General features: G+C 34.9%; 1 protein-coding gene across 3 annotated transcripts in view; it reads left to right on the top strand.

The window, feature by feature from the left end:
- DPH6 (diphthamine biosynthesis 6) overlaps positions 1 to 17856 on the top strand; it is a 639691-nt gene that overhangs the window by 264477 nt on the left and 357358 nt on the right. For all 3 annotated transcript variants that reach the window (XM_007480002.2, XM_007480003.2, XM_056810234.1), the window contains exon 6: positions 3962 to 4023. In XM_007480002.2, coding sequence (XP_007480064.1) covers positions 3962 to 4023 — 62 coding nt within the window. The remainder of the gene's footprint in view (positions 1 to 3961; positions 4024 to 17856) is intronic.

Raw genomic sequence — 17856 nt, 5'->3', positions numbered from 1 at the left:
GGGGTTTAATTTGTTCCTTTTCAAGTTTTTTGATTTGCATTTCCAATTCATTGATCTCTGCCCTCCCTGATTTGTTAATATATGCATTCAGGGATATGAATTTTCCTCTAAGTACTGCCTTGGCTGCATCCCATAAGATTTGAAAGGATGTCTCACCATTGTCATTTTCCTCAATGAAATTATTAATTGTTTCTATGATTTCTTCTCTAACTAACTGATTTTGGAGTATCATATAATTTAATTTCCAATTAATTTTTGATTTGGCTCTCCATGTACCCTTACTGATCAATATTTTTATTGCTTTTTGATCTGGAAAGGTTGCATTTATTATTTCTGCTTTTCTGCATTTGAGTGCCATGTTTCTGTGACCTAGTGTATGATCTATTTTTGTGAATGTGCCATGTGGTGCTGAGAAGAAGGTGTTTTCCTTTTTGTCCCTATTTATTTTTCTCCATATGTCTATTAACTCTAATTTTTCTAAGATTTCATTCACCTCTTTTACCTCTTTCTTATTTATTTTTTGGTTTGATTTATCTAAATTTGATAGTGGTTGGTTCAAGTCTCCCACTAATATGGTTTTCCTGTCTATTTCCTCCTTCAATTCTCCTAGCTTCTCCATTAGAAATTTGGGTGCTATATTATTTGGTGCATACATGTTGATTAGTGATATTTCCTCATTGTCTAAAGTCCCTTTTACCAGAATATATTTACCTTCCCTATCCCTTTTGATCAGGTCTGTTTTTGCTTTGGCTTTGTCAGATATCATGATTGCAACTCCTGCCTTCTTTCTATCAGTTGAGGTCCAAAAGGTCTTACTCCATCCTTTAATTCTAACCTTGTGAGTGTCGACCAGCCTCATATGTGTTTCTTGAAGACAACAAATGGTAGGGTTTTGGGTTCTAATCCAATCTGCTATTTGTCTACATTTTATGGGTGAGTTCAACCCATTCACATTCAAAGTTATGATTGTCACTTGTGGATTCCCTGGCATTTTGATATCTTCCCCTAGTTCTGATCTTTCTTCCCTAGCTATATGCTTTTGAACCAGTGATTTACTTTAGGTCAGTCCCCCTAGTCCCCTCCCTTAGTATGCTTCCCTTTCTAGCCCTTCCCTTTTTATGCTCCCTTCTCCACCCCCCTCTCCTTCCCTCCCTTTTTATACTCTGTCCCCCCTCCCCCTCCTTAATTTCCCTTTCTTTCTTACCCTGTTGGATAAGACAGAATTCATGATCCCATTGTATCTAGATGTTCTTCCCTCTCAGAGTTGATTTCACTGAGAGTAAGGTTTAAGTAATACCACTTCATGCTCTCTTCCTCTCCTTCTCATATGAGAGATCTTCCCCTCCCCTTCCCATGTGTATCTTTGTATGGGAAAAGTTATTCTATTTAGTCCCCCCCCATTTCTTGAAGTAAGTCTTAGTATTGTCGACAATTCCCTCCCATTTTCCTTTCTTCCCCCCCCCCCTTTCACCAAATCTTCTTGATGCCCCAATCTTTCCCTATGCATGATTCTTCTAACTATTCTTATGGTGCATACAATTTTTGAGAGTTACACAATACATTTCCCCCACATATTAATATATATAATTTGATGTAAATGTAGTCCTTATAGAAGAGAGTTTGACTTAAAGAAAAAGATAAAGATTTATCTCCTTTTCCCTTTCTTTCATATTTACCTTTTCATGTTTCTCTTGCTTTCTGTGATTGGATATCAAAATTTCCACTAAGTTCTAGTCTTTTCTTAGCAAATGCTTGGAAATCTTCTATTTTGTTGAATGCCCATACTTTCCCCTGGAAGTATATAGTCAGTTTTGATGGATAGCTGATTCTTTGTGGAAGACCCAGTTCTCTTGCCTTTCTGAATATCATGTTTGAGCCTTACGGTCGTTCAGTGTGCAAATTGCTAGGTCTTGTGTGACCCTGATTGGCATTCCTTTATATCTAAATTGTCTTTTTCTGGCTTCTTGTAAGATTTTTTTCGTTTGCTTGAAAGCTTTGGAATTTGTCAATTACATTCCTGGGAGTTGTCTTTTGGGAATACCAAGCAGAGTTTTGTATTTTTGGCCAAGTAATTTAGAAAATTTTTGAAAATATTTGTTCCTTAAGTGAATAGAAATATTGAATGAGTCTTTTGAGATTAAAAGGCACCATGGGAAATCAATATAGGTTGAATCTTAGGAAATTGGAATAGGAGTTCCTAAAAAGGATAGGGACAAACAAAAAAGAAAATAAAAATTAAAATCTAAGGGGATGTTTTATTTCCTATTAAACAGTTGGGGAATGACTAAAAAAATTATGACATGTGAATATAATGAAATATTGTGTTGTAAGAAATGAAAAAGATTTCATGGATAGTATGAGATCATGGCTTGTATAAAATAGGCAGAGTCAAATGAGTAGAACTGGAATAACAATTTATTCAAGGTCAGAAACCTTTTAAAGAAAAACTGTTTTAAAAGACTTAAAAGCCAGAGTTAATGACTGTCTCTAAAAGACCTGTGTTGAAACATGTTGCCCTGTTCCTGAGAGAAAAGTAATAGACATGAGAATCAGAGACCTATATTTTTGGACATGGTCATTGTGTGTATATATATACAGTTTGGATTGCTTTTTCTTTTTTTTCTTTTTTTAAAAAATCCTTACCTCTTGGAATCAATACTGTTTATTGCTTCTAAGGCAGAAGGTAGGAGACGGGCTAGGCCATAGGGGTTAAGTGACTTGATCAAGGTCACACAGTTAGGAAGAGTCTTGAGTCCAAATTTGAACCCAGAATCTCCTGTCTCTTGGCCTGGCTCTCAAGCCACTGAGCCACCCATCTGCCCCAAGTTTGGTTTTTCTTAGTTTTCCTATGGTTTATAGTTGTTTTTCTACTGTACTATTTTTTTGCTTTTCTTTTTATTCCCATTACTTAGCATAGTGTCTCTAGTAGGAACTTAATAAATGCTAATTTACTGAATGAAAAAATGAATGAATGAATTTTCTATTTATCTTTACCTGTTGAAATGCTTTTATTCCTCTGAGGCTCTGACAAAATTCCACTTTTTTTCTGGTAGTTTTCTTTGATTTTTAACCTCCACCTTCTGAAAAATATCATCTCCAATTTCTTAGAACATTCATCTGAATCTTTCTTTTCCCTCTGTTATATTCTACTTTGCATCATAATTATATTATTGTCTTAGTCTTCCTATTGTTATTGTTCACTTTTCAGTTTTTCAAAGAGGGCCAGTGATATTATAAAGTGATATCTTGACTTGCCTGCAAATTGGATTTAAGTATAAGAGTTGCACAAAGTATTCATCCTCGCTTTTTCTTCAGTCATCAAAATCCTATAGCAAAACAAAAGTTGGTATGACTGTCCCATGAGTTACCCTCAACCTGGCTAAACCCATCCACTGAGATGGTTTTACTGTGTGTTGCCGCTATCCGTATTATAGCTTCTTGGAACCCCAAGCAAGAGTGAGTGAAAGGTAGACAGCAAAAATAGGTAAATTGCTCCAAAAAGGGCTCAGCAAGCCCCCACAACAGAGGACAAATCCTCTTGGAACGCCCCATACCTTCATTCTTCCAGTTATTAAGTTGATTAAATAAGTTTATTCATTGTTTTTAATATCTGAATTATTGGTGTCTAGCATAACTATGTGGTTATTATTTGTTTGATTGACTTGAATTGTTGAAAATTATTCAAATGGGAAAACTTTTATCATTTTTTTGATGCACAAAGTAAAAGAAAGGGAGCTAATATTTTTTTTCAGAATTGAGTCTAATTACTCATAGATGGCTAGGTATATTCTTTCTTGTCAAAACAATGTTAAATATATAACATAGGACAGAAGATGAGGTAGAAGACTTGTTTCAGTTTTAAAAACAATGAACTTATAAAATATCGATGTTAAGAATAATCTTCTTTCTGAAAATAAAACAAAACAAAAATAAAAAAAAGTGCTTTTCTATTTGTTGGCAGGCTTAGATCCTGATAAACATCTTGGAAAAACACTGGATCAAGTGGAGTCTGATCTTTCTGAGGTAAGAATTACTTATGGCTATTTTATATGTATATATACATATATATATACACATATTTCAAAGAAGAAAAAGATGTTCTTGCTAAAATTTCTCCTTGTTCTCTTCCCTCTATATTGATTAAACCACCATAGATTTCCAAACTGACTTGTGTATTTTATTGGGATATCCCCTGGCGACCAAAAATCAAGCTTAGATTAGGTCACATCCCTAAATTATCCTTACAGTGCTAATACTACTTACTCTTGCTAAGTTAAACTAAAACAGTTTTCCTATTTTATATATTTATTATTTGCAAACTATTTTATCTATATATATATATTTCCATTAAATACAATTTCAACATCAGCTTTATAATAAACAGTTAAAGGTTTACTATCTGCAAATGTTGCTTAAGTTTATTCCTAAATGTAACTTTCTATGCTATGCTTAACCTAACTTACTCTTAATCTATTCACTATTTTTATAACTATTCTCTCCCTAGTCTAATCTATAACCTAATCTTATGTACAACATATATACATGCTATGCTAAATATTTACAGACTACCATGATGCTACTAGCCTAATTATAGTAGATACATTACTTATAGAGAATATTTACATATAATACAAAAATATACATTGTTCCACATCCTGACATCAGTCAAATAGAAATATCTATTGATCTTTCTATTTGCCTAAGACCTTAGGGAACTAACTGTATACATATTTATGTTTTGCATAAATACAATTTCAAACACTTACTTATTTAAACAAGGTCTCACAATTTGTCAGTTTGTGATTTTGTGTTTTGTGTCTAATAGTGTTGTGTTGAATTAATACTTACTAATTTTCTTCAGATTTCCACTTCTCATGTTGACTGATGGATCTCTTCTTTCTTCTATGTTATGTAATGTTACATGCTATTTCTTAATATATGAAATTACTTTTGTTTTATTATTTCAACACTCAGTCTTACATAAGTCTCATTTTCCATCTGTCCTTTTCTTTTGTAAACAAATTTACAAAGTTCAAAGTCTTAGCTATACATTTCAGATTTTTTTCTTTGTTTCTTCTCTCTAATAACTATTAAACAAATTTATAAAGTTCAAAGTCTTAGCTGACCATTTCAGTTTTTTCTCTTTGTTTCTTGTCTGTAGCAGCTTTTCTTGATGCTTTTCCTCTGGGATGGTTTAAAATCTTTTCCTCTGAGCTGGTTTAAAATCTTTTCCTCTGGGGTGCTTTTCCTCTGGGCTGGAAAGTTGTCTTCTCGCAGTGGCATGCTTGACTGCTGGGATCTCGTTGTCTCGAACATTATGTGTCACTATTGTTTCTTTCTGGTGTACTTTTTTTGTTGTTAATCAGTTTTTATTTTCATTTCTCAGCATTATCTTTTGTCTAATTATCCTCTTTGTCTGTTACAGCAATGTTGATTTTTTTCTGGTTTTATGTGGGAACAGTGGAACCATGAATCTTTCCCTGGAATTTTTATAGCTGTTGGGGTAGTAAACTATACTTCATGTGGCCCAGTCCATTTTATGTCTGTAGCCACTTTTCTATTAAAAATTTTTAAATATACTATGTCTCCAGTTTTGATGTTGTGCAAATTGTAATCCAGGGGTACTGTTTGTTGTACCAAGCCCATTTCATGCAATTCTGCTATTCTTGTTTGTAAAGCTTGTAAATATATATATTGTTAATTGACAGTCTAGTTTGTGAGAAGTTCTAAGTCAGATAAAGGAAGGTGTGATAGGATCATTAATTTGTTTGCATCTTCTTTTTGTTTTTTATCAGGTATATAATATTGTTCTACTTCTAATTCAGTGTCTTCTTCCTCAAACTCATACTTTTCATGAAGTTATTGATAATTCTTGACTCCCAATGCCACCAGAATTTCATCTAATGAGTTTATGTATTCTTTGTCCTGAACTAACTCTTCTGACAGGATTGTTTATTCTTGATTTGAGTTGTTAATGTAATCATCTGTGTCCCACTCTTATAAAGCTTATAAAGATCTTGATTGTAAAGTTTTATATATTCAAAAGGATCTTGTACTTCCTCACTTTCTGAATTGTATATAGTGGTTCTGTGTGATTCCTGTCTTCCACTGACTCTTTGTTATCAGTTTGCAATGAAATTGCATTATCATGGAGATTAAAGGATGGTGTGATAATGTTTGTGTTTGCTTTTTCTTGTGCAGTTACTATTGGTTGGAATTCTTTGGCATAAGAATTTAAGATTGACTTTTCTATTATGTCATTGGTATGTTCTTTTGTAATCTCATCCCTGCTTTCAGTGTTATTGTCTCCAGAAAGTCTGCTAATTTGAATGTTTTCTCTTATTCATTTTCCTTACCATTGGACCATTCACTTGTTTGCTCATGTGCTTAAGTTAATTCATTTGCATTTTGTTTAGAATCTTTAGAACCCTCTACTATTTGTGTGTTATATGGTTCTGTTTTGTATTCTACACTTTCTGTTTCTAAAGCATATTCTTTTCTTTTCCTTAAGTTACTTTTGTCTTGTGCTGAGACATGTTGCAATTCACTATTGCTTGGATCTAATCTTTCATGTTCTTTGCTTTTTCAATTATAATGTCCTAATAAGTTTAAGGTGTGTATTACAGATTCTAGCCAGTTCTGTGTCTTTCCATTTGTTTGTATTTTCTTTCACTGTTCCAAAAATTTTCTCTCTAATATCTGTTACATCGTTATCTAATTGAATTTCTTCTTCCATCTTCTCTTTAGTTATATTTTGTGTTTTTGACCCCAAAATTCTATTTTCATGCAGTCTCCTTCCTTTTCATTTTCCCCATTTCCTTTCCCATCTTTCACGTTTGATGTTACCCCATGTGCCTGCCTTCATCACTGTCTTTGTTTGGCAGCACCTGAGACTACTTGCGAATAATGTGGTTTCGCTCCTTGTTAGATGTATCTCTCCATGGTTTCTAAATTTGGTGCTAGCAATGAATTCTTGCAGTTACAATTGCAACATTTTGTATTTGTTTGAATATTGTTTCTTTTATTTTTTGAAAAACAAAATTATTTTTATATCACTTTCTTTATTTTTTTCCTTCTTTTTTTTTTTAAATTTTATATGGTCATTTCCAAACATTATTCATTGGAAACAAAGATCATTTTCTTTTTGTCCCTCCCCCACAAACCCCACACACACACCTCTCCCATAACCGACGTGTGATTTCACTGGGTATCACGTGTGTTCTTGATTCGAATCCATTTCTGTGTTGTTGATATCTGCATTAGAGTGTTCATTTAGAGTCTCTCCTCAGTCATATTCCCTCCACCCCTGCAGTCAAGCAGTAGCTTTTCATCAGTGTTTTTCATCGCACAGTTTATCCTCTGCTTGTGGATAGTGTTTTTTAGATCCTGCAGATTGTTCAGGGCCATAGCATTGACACCAATGGAGAAATCCATTACCTTCGATTCTACCACAGTGTATCAGTCTCTGTGTATAATGATTTCCTGGTTCTGCTCCTTTCACTCTGCATCACTTCCTGGAGGTTGTTCCAGTCTCCATGGAACTCCTCCACTTTATTATTCCTTTTAGCACAATAGTATTCCATCACCAACATATACCACAATTTGTTCAGCCATTCCCCAATTAAAGGGCATCCCCTCATTTTCCAATTTTTGGCCACCACAAAGAGTGCAGCTATGAATATTCTTGTACAAGTCTTTTTCCTTATTATCTCTTTGGGGTACAAACCCAGCAGTGCTATGGCTGGATCAAAGGGCAGACAGTCTTTTATCGCCCTTTGTGCATAGTTCCAAATTATACTCCAGAATGGTTGGATCAATTCACAACTCCACCAGGAATGAATTAGTGTCCCTACTTTGCCGCATCCCTTCCAGCATTCATTACTTTTCATAGCTGTCATGTTAGCCAATCTGCTAGGTGTGAGGTGATACCTCAGAGTTGTTTTGATTTGCATCTCTCTGATTATAAGAGATGTAGAGCACTTTTCCATGTGCTTATTAATAGTTTTGATTTCTTTGGCTGAGAACTGCCTGTTCATGTCCCTTGCCCATTTATCAATTGGAGAATGGCTTGATTTTTTGTACAATTGATTTAGCTCTTTATAAATTTGAGTAATTAAACCTTTGTCAGAGGTTTTTATGAAGATTGTTTCCCAGTTTGTTGCTTTCCTTCTGATTTTAGTTACATTGGTTTTGTTTGTACAAAAACTTTTTAATTTGATACAGTCAAAATTATTTATTTTACATTTTGTGACTCTTTCTAAGTCTTGCTTGGCTTTAAAATCTTTCCCTTCCAAAAGATCTGACATGTATACTATTCTGTGTTCACCTAATTTTCTTATAGTTTCCTTCTTCATGTGCAAGTCATTTACCCATTCTGAATTTATCTTAGGGTGTGAGGTGTTGATCCAAACCTAATCTCTCCCACACTGTCTTCCAATTTTCCCAGAAGTTTTTATCGAATAGTGGATTTTTGTCCCAAAAGGTGGGGTCTTTGGTTTTCTCATAAATTGTCTTGCTGAGATCATTTACACCAAGTCTATTCCACTGATCCTCCTTTCTGTCTCTTAGCCAGTAACAAATTGTTTTGATAACCACTGCTTTATAGTATAGTTTGAAATCTGGGACTGCAAGTCCTCCTACCTTTGCATTTTTTTTTTCATGATTTCCCTGGATATCCTTGATCTTTTGTTCTTCCAAATGAACTTTGTTATGGTATTTTTCTAAATCAGTAAAGACATTTTTTGGTAGTTCAATGGGTATAGAACTGAATAAGTAAATTAATTTGAGTGGGATTGTCATTTTTATTATGTTAGCTTGTCCCACCCATGAGCTATCAATGTTTTTCCAATTGTTTAGATCTAGTTTTAACTGTGTGGAAAGTGTTTTTTAGTTGTGTTCATATAGTTCCTGTGTTTGTCTTGACAGATAGATTCCTAAGTATTTTATATTATCTAGAGTGATTTTAAAAGGTATTTCTCTTTCTAATTCTTGCTGCTGAAATGGGTTAGGGATATATAGAAATGCTGATGATTTATGCGGGTTTATTTTGTATCCTGCAACTTTGCTAAAGTTGTTGATAAGTTTGAGTAACTTTTTGGTTGATTCTCTAGGATTCCTTAAGTAAACCATCATATCATCTGCAAAGAGTGATAGCTTGGTCTCCTCATTGCCAATTTTAATAACTTCAATTTCTTTTTCTTCTCTAATTGCTACTGCTAATGTTTCTAGTGCAATGTTAAATAGAGGTGATAATGGGCATCCTCGTTTCACTCCTGATCTTATTGGGAAGGCTTCCAGTTTATCCCCATTGCAGATGATGTTTGCTGATGGTTTTATATATGTACTGTTTATTATTTTTAGGAAAGGCCCTTCTATTCCTCTGTTTTCTAGTGTTTTCAATAGGAATGGGTGTTGTAATTTGTCAAATGCTTTTTCTGCATCTATTGAGATAATAAGTGATTTTTGTTGGTTTTCTTTTTAATATGGTCAATTATGTGGATGGTTTTCCTAATATTGAACCATCCTTACATTCCTGGTATGAATCCTGCCTGGTCATAGAGGATGACCCTTGTGATGACTTGCTGGAGTCTTTTTGCTAGTATCCTATTTAATATTTTTGCATCTATATTAATTAGGGAGATTGGTCTTTAGATTTCTTTCTCTGTTTTTGACCTGCCTGGCTTTGGGATCAGTACCATGTTTGTGTCGTAAAATGAATTTGATAGAACTCTTTGGCTTATTCTGTCAAATAGTTTGTTTAATATTGGGATTAGTTGTTCTTTGAATGTTTGATAGAATTCATTTGCGAATCCATCTGGACCTGGGGATTTCTTCTTAGGGAGTTCTTTGATGGCTTGTTCAATTTCTTTTTCTTATATGGGATTGTTTAGGTAATTTATTTCTTCCTCTTTTAGTCTAGGCAATTTATATTTTTGTCAGTATTCATCCATATCACCTAGATTGCCATATTTGTTGCCATATAATTGGGCATAGTAGTTTTTAATGATTGCCTTGATTTCCTCTTCATTAGAGGTGAGGTCTCCTTTTTTCTTCTGGGATTCTGTCAATTTGGTTTATTTCTTTTCTTTTTTTAATTAGACTGTCTAGTACTTTGTCTATTTTATTTATTTTTTCAAAGTACCAGCTTCTAGTCTTATTTATTAAATCAATAGTTCTTTGACTTTCAATTTTATTAATTTCTCCTTTGAGTTTTAAGATCTCTAATTTAGTCTTCATCTGATGATTTTTAATTTGTACTCTTTCTAATTTTTTAATTTGTATGTCCAATTTATTGACCTCTGCCCTTCTTAATTTGTTAATATATGAACTCAAGGATATAAATTTCCCCCTGAGTACTGCTTTGGCTGCATCCCATAGGTTTTGAAAGGATGTCTCATCATTGTCATTTTCTTCAATGAAGTCATTAATTGTTTCTATGATTTGTACTTTAACTAACTGGTTTTGGAGAATCGTATTGTTTAATTTCCAATTAATTTTCAATTTGCCTCTCCGTGTTCCCTTACTAATTTTTATTTTCATTGCATTGTGATCTGAGAAAGTTGTCTTTATTATTTCTGCTCTTTTCCACTTGTTTGCAATGTTTTTATGTCCTAATATATGGTCAATTTTTGTGAATGTACCATTTGCTGCAGAAAAGAAGGTATATTCCTTTTTGTCCCTATTTATTTTTCTCCACATGTCTACTAACTCTAATTTTTCTAAGATTTCATTCACTTCTCTTACCTCTTTCTTATTTATTTTTTGGTTTGATTTATCTAGTTCATATAGAGGAAGGTTCAGGTCTCCTACTAGTATAGTTTTTCTATCTATTTCGTCCTTGAGTTCCTCTAGTTTCTCCTTTAGAAATTTGGATGCTATGCCATTTTGTGCATACATGTCGAGTACAGATATTTCCTCACTGTCTATACTGCCTTTTATCAGGATGTAATTACCTTCCCTATCTCTTTAACTAGATTTATTTTTACTTTGGCTTTGTCAGATATCATGATTGCAACTCCTGCCTTCTTTTTGTCAGTTGATGCCCAATAGATTTGGCTCCACCCTCTTACTTTCACCCTATGTGTATCTACCTTCTTCATGTGTGTTTCTTGTAGACAGCATATGGTAGGGTTTTGGATTCTAATCCTCTCTGCTATTAGCTTATGTTTTATGGGTGAGTTCATTCCATTCACATTCAGAGTTATGATTACTGGCTGTGTATTTCCCAGCATATTGATTTCTGTTCCTCTTCCTGCCTTTTCTTCTTTCACTATTTCCTTCTACACCAATGTTTGCTTTTAAACAGTTCACCTTGTTCACACTCTTATTTTACTTCTTTTTTTATCCCTCTCCCTTCTTATTCCCCCCCTTATTTTCCCTGTAGTCTTTCTAAAATTAACCCCCTGGCCCCTCCCTCTCTTGTACTTCTTCCCTCCCCACCAGACCATTTGTTACCCTTCTACTCCCCTATTGGGGGCAAATCTATTCTCTGCCCCCAATGAATTGGATTGTTTTTCCTTCTTTGAGTCAATTTCAAAGAACGTAAAACTTGAGTATTTCCTGTCTCCGACCTCTTTACCCTTCCAGTATATTGATGTTCTCCCCCTCCCACCATGAGCTTCTTATGATGAATAAATTTCCCCCATTTGTTTCTTTTCCCATTTCTTTTAATATTAACCTATTTTAAGCTCTAGTTATATATATGTGTATATATATATATATATGCATGCTCATGTGTATGTATTTTTGAATGCATATATCTATATTCCTATTTGTGTCATGTCCTTTCATCCTATACAGTTTGTCACTGTTCCCTCTAAGTGTACTTCTTTTTGCTCTCCAGGTAATAACAATAGTTTTTAAGAGTTACCAATGACCTCTTTTCTTATAGGGATACATATCATTTTAACTTATTGAGTCTCTTAATAAAATGTTTTTTGTTTTGTTTTTCTTTTTTCCCCTCTTTTTAAATTACCTTTTGATGATTCTCTTGAGTTCTATGCTTGTACATCAAATTTTCTGTTCAGGTCTGGTCTTTTCTTTACGAATTCTCGAAATTCTTCTATTTTGTTGAATGACCATACTTTCCCCTGTAAGAGCATAGTCAATTTTGCTGGGTAGTTGATTCTTGGTTGTAGACCTAGTTCCCTTGCTTTCTGGAATATCATATTCCATGCCTTTCTTTTCTTCAGTGTGGATGCAGCCAGATCATGAGTTATCCTCACTGTGGTTTCTTGGTATCTAAATGACTTCTTCTTTGCAGCTTGTAATATCTTTTCTTTGGTCTGATAGTTCTTGAATTTGGCTATAATATTCCTGGGTGTTGTCAGTTGGGAATTAAGTACAGGAGATGATCTGTGGATTCTATCAATCTCCACTTTTCCCTCTTGTTCTAGGATATTGGGGCAGTTTTCTTTAATAATTTCCTATAAAATAATGTCTAGGCTTTTTCTTTTGTCATGGTCTTCTGGTAGGCCAATGATTCTTAAATTGTCTCTTCTAGAAGGATTTTCTAAATCCTCTGTTTTGTGAGTGAGATGCTTCATATTTTCCTCAATTTGTTCATTCTTTTGGTTTTGTTTTATAGTGTCCTGCTGCCTTGTGAGGTCACTTGATTCTAGTTATATTCTGGTTCTTAAAGACTGGATTTCATCCTTAGTTTTTTGGTCGTCCTTTTCCTTTTGGTCAGATTTTCTTTGGAGGTCATCTTTCATCTTCTTCACCTCATCTTTCATCTGCTTTGCCTCATTTTCCAGCTGGTTGACTTTGGCTTTCAAGACACTATTTTCTTGTTAGTTCAAGTGCCTCTGTTTCCAGATGACTTACCTTAGTTTTTAAGTTCTTTTCCCAATTGTCTTCAGCCTCTCTTGATTGTGTTTTGAATTGCATTTTGAGTTCTTTCAAAGCCTGTATCAAATTTGCTGGGATATCTGATTTTTCCTTTGCTGATCCCTCCCCCTCTGTTTCCTTCGCTCTTTGCTCATTACCTGTGCAAAAGCTGTCTATTGTAATTTCTTTCATCTTTTTCTGTTGTTTGCTCGGGTTTACCCCGTCTTTGTTCCCCGTATTTGTCTGTGCTCTTGCTCCTCTCATTTTTTTTGTTTTGGGGCTGTCAGTCTCCCCTCTTAGAGCTTTTTCAGTTATATTGGTACAGTCTCTAGGGGAGGAATGTTAGCTTCCCTGTCCTCTGGTGGCTTTTGATCAATTAAGTTCAACTGGGTGACTCCTGGAAGGCTGGGCTGCCCAGGCTCTCTCCAGTTCTCTCCAGCTGCTTCTCTGCTGTCTACAAGGTTCCCCAGTGCCTTTGCCTGCCTCCCTGACATCTGAGGAATCCGGATGGGATTATGTTCAACTGTATTGGTCTGGATGTGCCCGGAGGCAATGGTGAGACTGGAGCCTGATGGAGGGACCCAGCCACGGCCCCAGTCTCTCCCTGGCTTCCTCCCCACTGTCCACACTGGAAGCTCGGTGCCCAGTGCCCCATTGCTCACAAGGTAGACCCTCCAAACCAGCACTTTTGCCAGCTCAGAGGTTCCCTCTGCCTCTGGGTGCTCAGCCCTCTGGGTTGGGGGAGAGGTGTCTTGGGACCTTCCTTCTGCCTTCCCCTTAGACCCAAGTATTCTCGGGTTCTGGATTTTGGGGGGGGGCATACCTTTTTATTTGAGTCCAGAAGAAGGGTTCCCCGCCTCTGTCCTGTTGCTCAGCTTGAATTTCGGTGTCCTAGGAGCATTCAGTCTGTAATCTGTAAGGAAGGGTCTTCCCAGGTCTGAACTTTTGCGGCTTGTTAAGCAGCCATCTTGACTCCGCCTCTGAATGTTGTTTCTGCTATACTTTATGTTGCTTTTCCAGGACCTCTGTTTGTTGTTAGCTTGGACTAATTGTGCCTTTAAATAATAGTCTCAAACCATGTGACCCATTTTCCAACATAAGAAATATTTGGGTACATTTCTCCTTTGATTGTTTTGTGTGTAATTTCTTGTGGGTTTGTATGAGTGCAGTGTGGCTAGATTTTTTATTTCTTCAATTTTGTTATGTTTAATTGTGCTATTTCACTCTTTGAGCTTGGTTTTAAGTTCTTTTATTATATCATCCTTTTCCTCTAGGATTTCTTTATGACCTGTGAATATGTAAGTTGCGGTTTTTCTTAAATCTTCCAAACTTAGTGTTTCCCAGTCTGAGCATTGAAGTTTAAAATATGATCTAATAGGTGTGTTACTGCCTTTCACAAATTGTCTCCTTATGTGTTGGAGATTTTGTTCAGTTAAATTTTTAAATCCAAGCACATCCTCTGCTACTTCAGTCACTCTATCAAGGAACTTTGATGGATATTCCCCATTTTCCTGTCTCAATTTCTCAAATTATCCCCAAGTATCTGGTTTTCTTTAAAAACTTTAGATTGCCTCTAATAGACCTTCTTTGACCTTTTTTAGATAACGTAGATTTTCATTATTAGACAGCTCTAAGTCTGTTCCTTCCTCTGACCATGATGTTAAATTTAGATTATTTCTAGTTTCATCAATTAATTGTTGCTTTTCCCTCTTTGAAAATAATTCTGAGAGAAGAATTTCAGTGTCCTGGAAATTTGGATCATAAAGCCTAATTGCTCTTTTAAATTCTTTCAAACATCTCACAGGTTCTAAAAAACAGGAAGGCATCCATTTTTTCAGACTTTCAAGGTCTGCTGCTATAAATGGCTTAGGTGTTTTAATATGAATTATGCCACAATCTGGTTGCAGGCTTGTTTCATCTCTTAGTGGCAATATTGGTATTCTACCTTCAGCCCCATCTGTTTTTCCTTGCTTAGTTATATTGGTATTTTTAGCTATGTCTTGTTGTGTGTTAATATATTTGCTACTTTGTTTCTCCTCTGTCAGTTGCTTAATCATTTGCTTTAGTTGAATCTTCTCCCTTATGACTAAAATCATCACCGCCGTTTCATTGTCTTTTGATTTTTTTTTCCCATAACCTAGATGCACACCATTTTTTAGGGCATAGTATAATTGGATTAAGAAGAATAATGCTCCAGCATATGTGGGAATGAATGAAATCAAGCCATTTACACTCATTTTTAGCCATTGCAAATTTTCATCGATGGTAAGCAGAAAATAAACATAATCTGGAATCTTAACAAAAAAGAAATGTCCAATCAAGGCTAGATAACCCATTGCAAGTAATAGTTTCTTTGCTGTATTGTATTTTGAAAAGCCTTTCACAATGGAAATAAAAATGCTTTTTAAATCTAGCTCCTTAAGAGTTACCTCCTCCCTTCATTAGGAGTGGTTTTTGGCTGTGGTATTGCTGGGCAGTTTAGTTGCACTCAACACTGTTCTCAGAATGGCTGCTTTCCACAGTCACACAGGCTTTTGAAATCTATGTAGGCCCGATTTCTCTGAAACTTCTCTGATACATCCAACTGACTACTTCTTCCCAAATTTTTGACAAAATAGGTTGGAGAACCTAGCTGGTTCTGCCAAAAACTGTAATATTTATTGCGAAAATGGGGTGGGATTGAAGAACAGGGGATACTCAAGATTTTGTAGCAGGGAAAGGAAGAGTTGAAGGGAAAGAGGGAATATGGCTGCTGGTGAAGTAATAGGAGAGAGTTGCCCACTCCCGAGAGGCTATATTTTAAAAAATTGGGTTCCTGAAAGGTGGGCCACTTATGATATCCTATGGGAATGTCTTCTCCATCTCCTGTGTGTTCCAACTCAGTGGCAGAAAGTCCAGAACTTGTTTTAGTTTTCCTTTCCACAACCATCCCCCCCCCTTTTTTTGGTGATTTCTTTAATATAGGGAACTTTTTAGAAGAAAAATCCCTTTACCAATGCATCTCACTGCCTTATATGCAACTTAAAATATTAGAGAATTACCCACGCTCTTGAGAGGTTAAAAGAATGCCAAGAATCAAACCATGGGCATGTATTAGAGATAGAACTAGATCTCTTGATTTTAAGGCCATCTTTATACCCACTACTACATGAAGCCTCTTCCTGGTGAATAATGTTAATTAATTAATAGATGGTTATACATTCAATTCTTCATTTTTTATATTCTGTAACCCATTTACATCCACCATGGCCCTTGCTTGAACCTTGGCTTGATTTCTTCTGAGACCCAAGGATTTTATTGCTCATAGCAATATAATATTACCAGAAGAATATTTATGTTAGAAGTATGAAACTTTGTTTCAGGAAGAAAATCATTCTGATCTCTTTTTCAGTTCTAGACACTTCCTTGTTCATTTGCACTCCCTTCTAAGATACACATGCTTATGTAAGAGATCTGGGTCTAAAAATAATGAGAATTTTCAGTATTTGTATTGATTATAGATCTTAAATTATTTGTGTTCATTTTCTTTATAATATTTTTTTTCTTTCTGTAACTGAGAATCTGAGATTCTGTGTTTAAGTCAATGGCAAATCTCATAAGTATTTTCATTGCATGAAGTAATTTCATTTGAATGGGGAGAAAATAGACAAATATTCCTATGATTATAAACTGGGAGTGTTAGAAGGTTGATGCCAATGTTTGTGGATTAAACAAAACATCCTTAGACTTGGTTAATTAAAAATTATCCTAGATTCTTATTGTTCCCTTTTCCTAATGCTTTATCATTTACTTCAAAAATATAACCTTGTTTTCTCTCTATCCATCTCACTCTCTCTGTCTCTCTCTTTCTGTCTCTGTCTCTGTCCCTCCCTTACTCTCTCTGTCTCTGTTGCTGTCTCTCTTTCTCTCTGTCTCTGTTTCTCTGTCTCTGTCTCTCTGTCTCTTTCAGTCTCTGTCTGTCTGTCTGTCTGTCTCTCTCTCTCTCTCTCTTCTTCCTCACTCCCTCTCTCCTTCCCTCCCTTTTTACTGTCATATTGGCCAATCTACTAGGTGTGAGGTGGTACCTCAGCATTGTTTTGATTTGAATTTCTCTATGAGAAATTTAGAACACTTTTTCATGTGCTTATTGGTTGTTTTGATTTCTTTCTCTGAAAAACTGTCTACTCAAGTCCCTTGACCATTTGTCAGTTGAGGAATGGCTTAATTTTTTTGTAAAATTGACTTAGCTCCTCATAAATTTGTCAGAGTTTTTTGTTATAAAATTAGTTTCCCCAATTTCTTGTTTCCCTTCTAATTTTGGTTGCATTTGGTTTTGTTTGTATAAAAACTTTTTATTTAATATAATCAAAATTATTCATTATATATTTTGTACTGTTCTCTATCTCTTGCTTGCTCTTAAATTCCTTCCTTTCCCATAGATTTGACAGATATACTATTCTATGTTCACCTAATTTGTTTTTGTTGCCCTCTTTATATTTAAATCATTTACCCACTGAGTTAATCTTGGTATATAGGGTATTAGGTGTTGATCTGAGCCTAATTTCTCCCATACTGTTTTCCAATTCTCCCAATAGTTTTTGTCAAATAGTGAGTTCCTAAAAGCTGGGATATTTTGGATTTATCAAAAACGATCTTGCTACTATTATTTACTCCAAATCTATTCCATTGATCCAACCTTCTGTCTCTAAGCTCATAGTACCATATCATTTTGATGATCACTGCTTTATAGTATAGTTTGAGATCTGGTAAATCTAGGCCTCCATCCTTAACATATTTTCTCATTATTTCCCTTAATATTCTTGGTCTTTTGTTCTTCCCCTTGAACTTTGTAATATTTTTTTTTCTAATTCTATCTAAAAGCATTTTGGTACCTTTATAGGTATAGCACTGAATAAGTAAATTAATTTAGGTAGGATTGTCATTTTTATTAAATAAGCTCTATTTAACCATGATCAATTGTTGTTTTTCCATTTGTTTAAATCTAATTTTATTCATGTGAAGTGTTTTGTAATTATGTTCATATAATTC

Source organism: Monodelphis domestica, chromosome 1, assembly GCF_027887165.1.
Source record: "Monodelphis domestica isolate mMonDom1 chromosome 1, mMonDom1.pri, whole genome shotgun sequence".
In the NCBI taxonomy this organism is placed as follows: domain Eukaryota; kingdom Metazoa; phylum Chordata; class Mammalia; order Didelphimorphia; family Didelphidae; genus Monodelphis; species Monodelphis domestica.
This window is presented reverse-complemented; position numbering and strand designations above follow the sequence as displayed.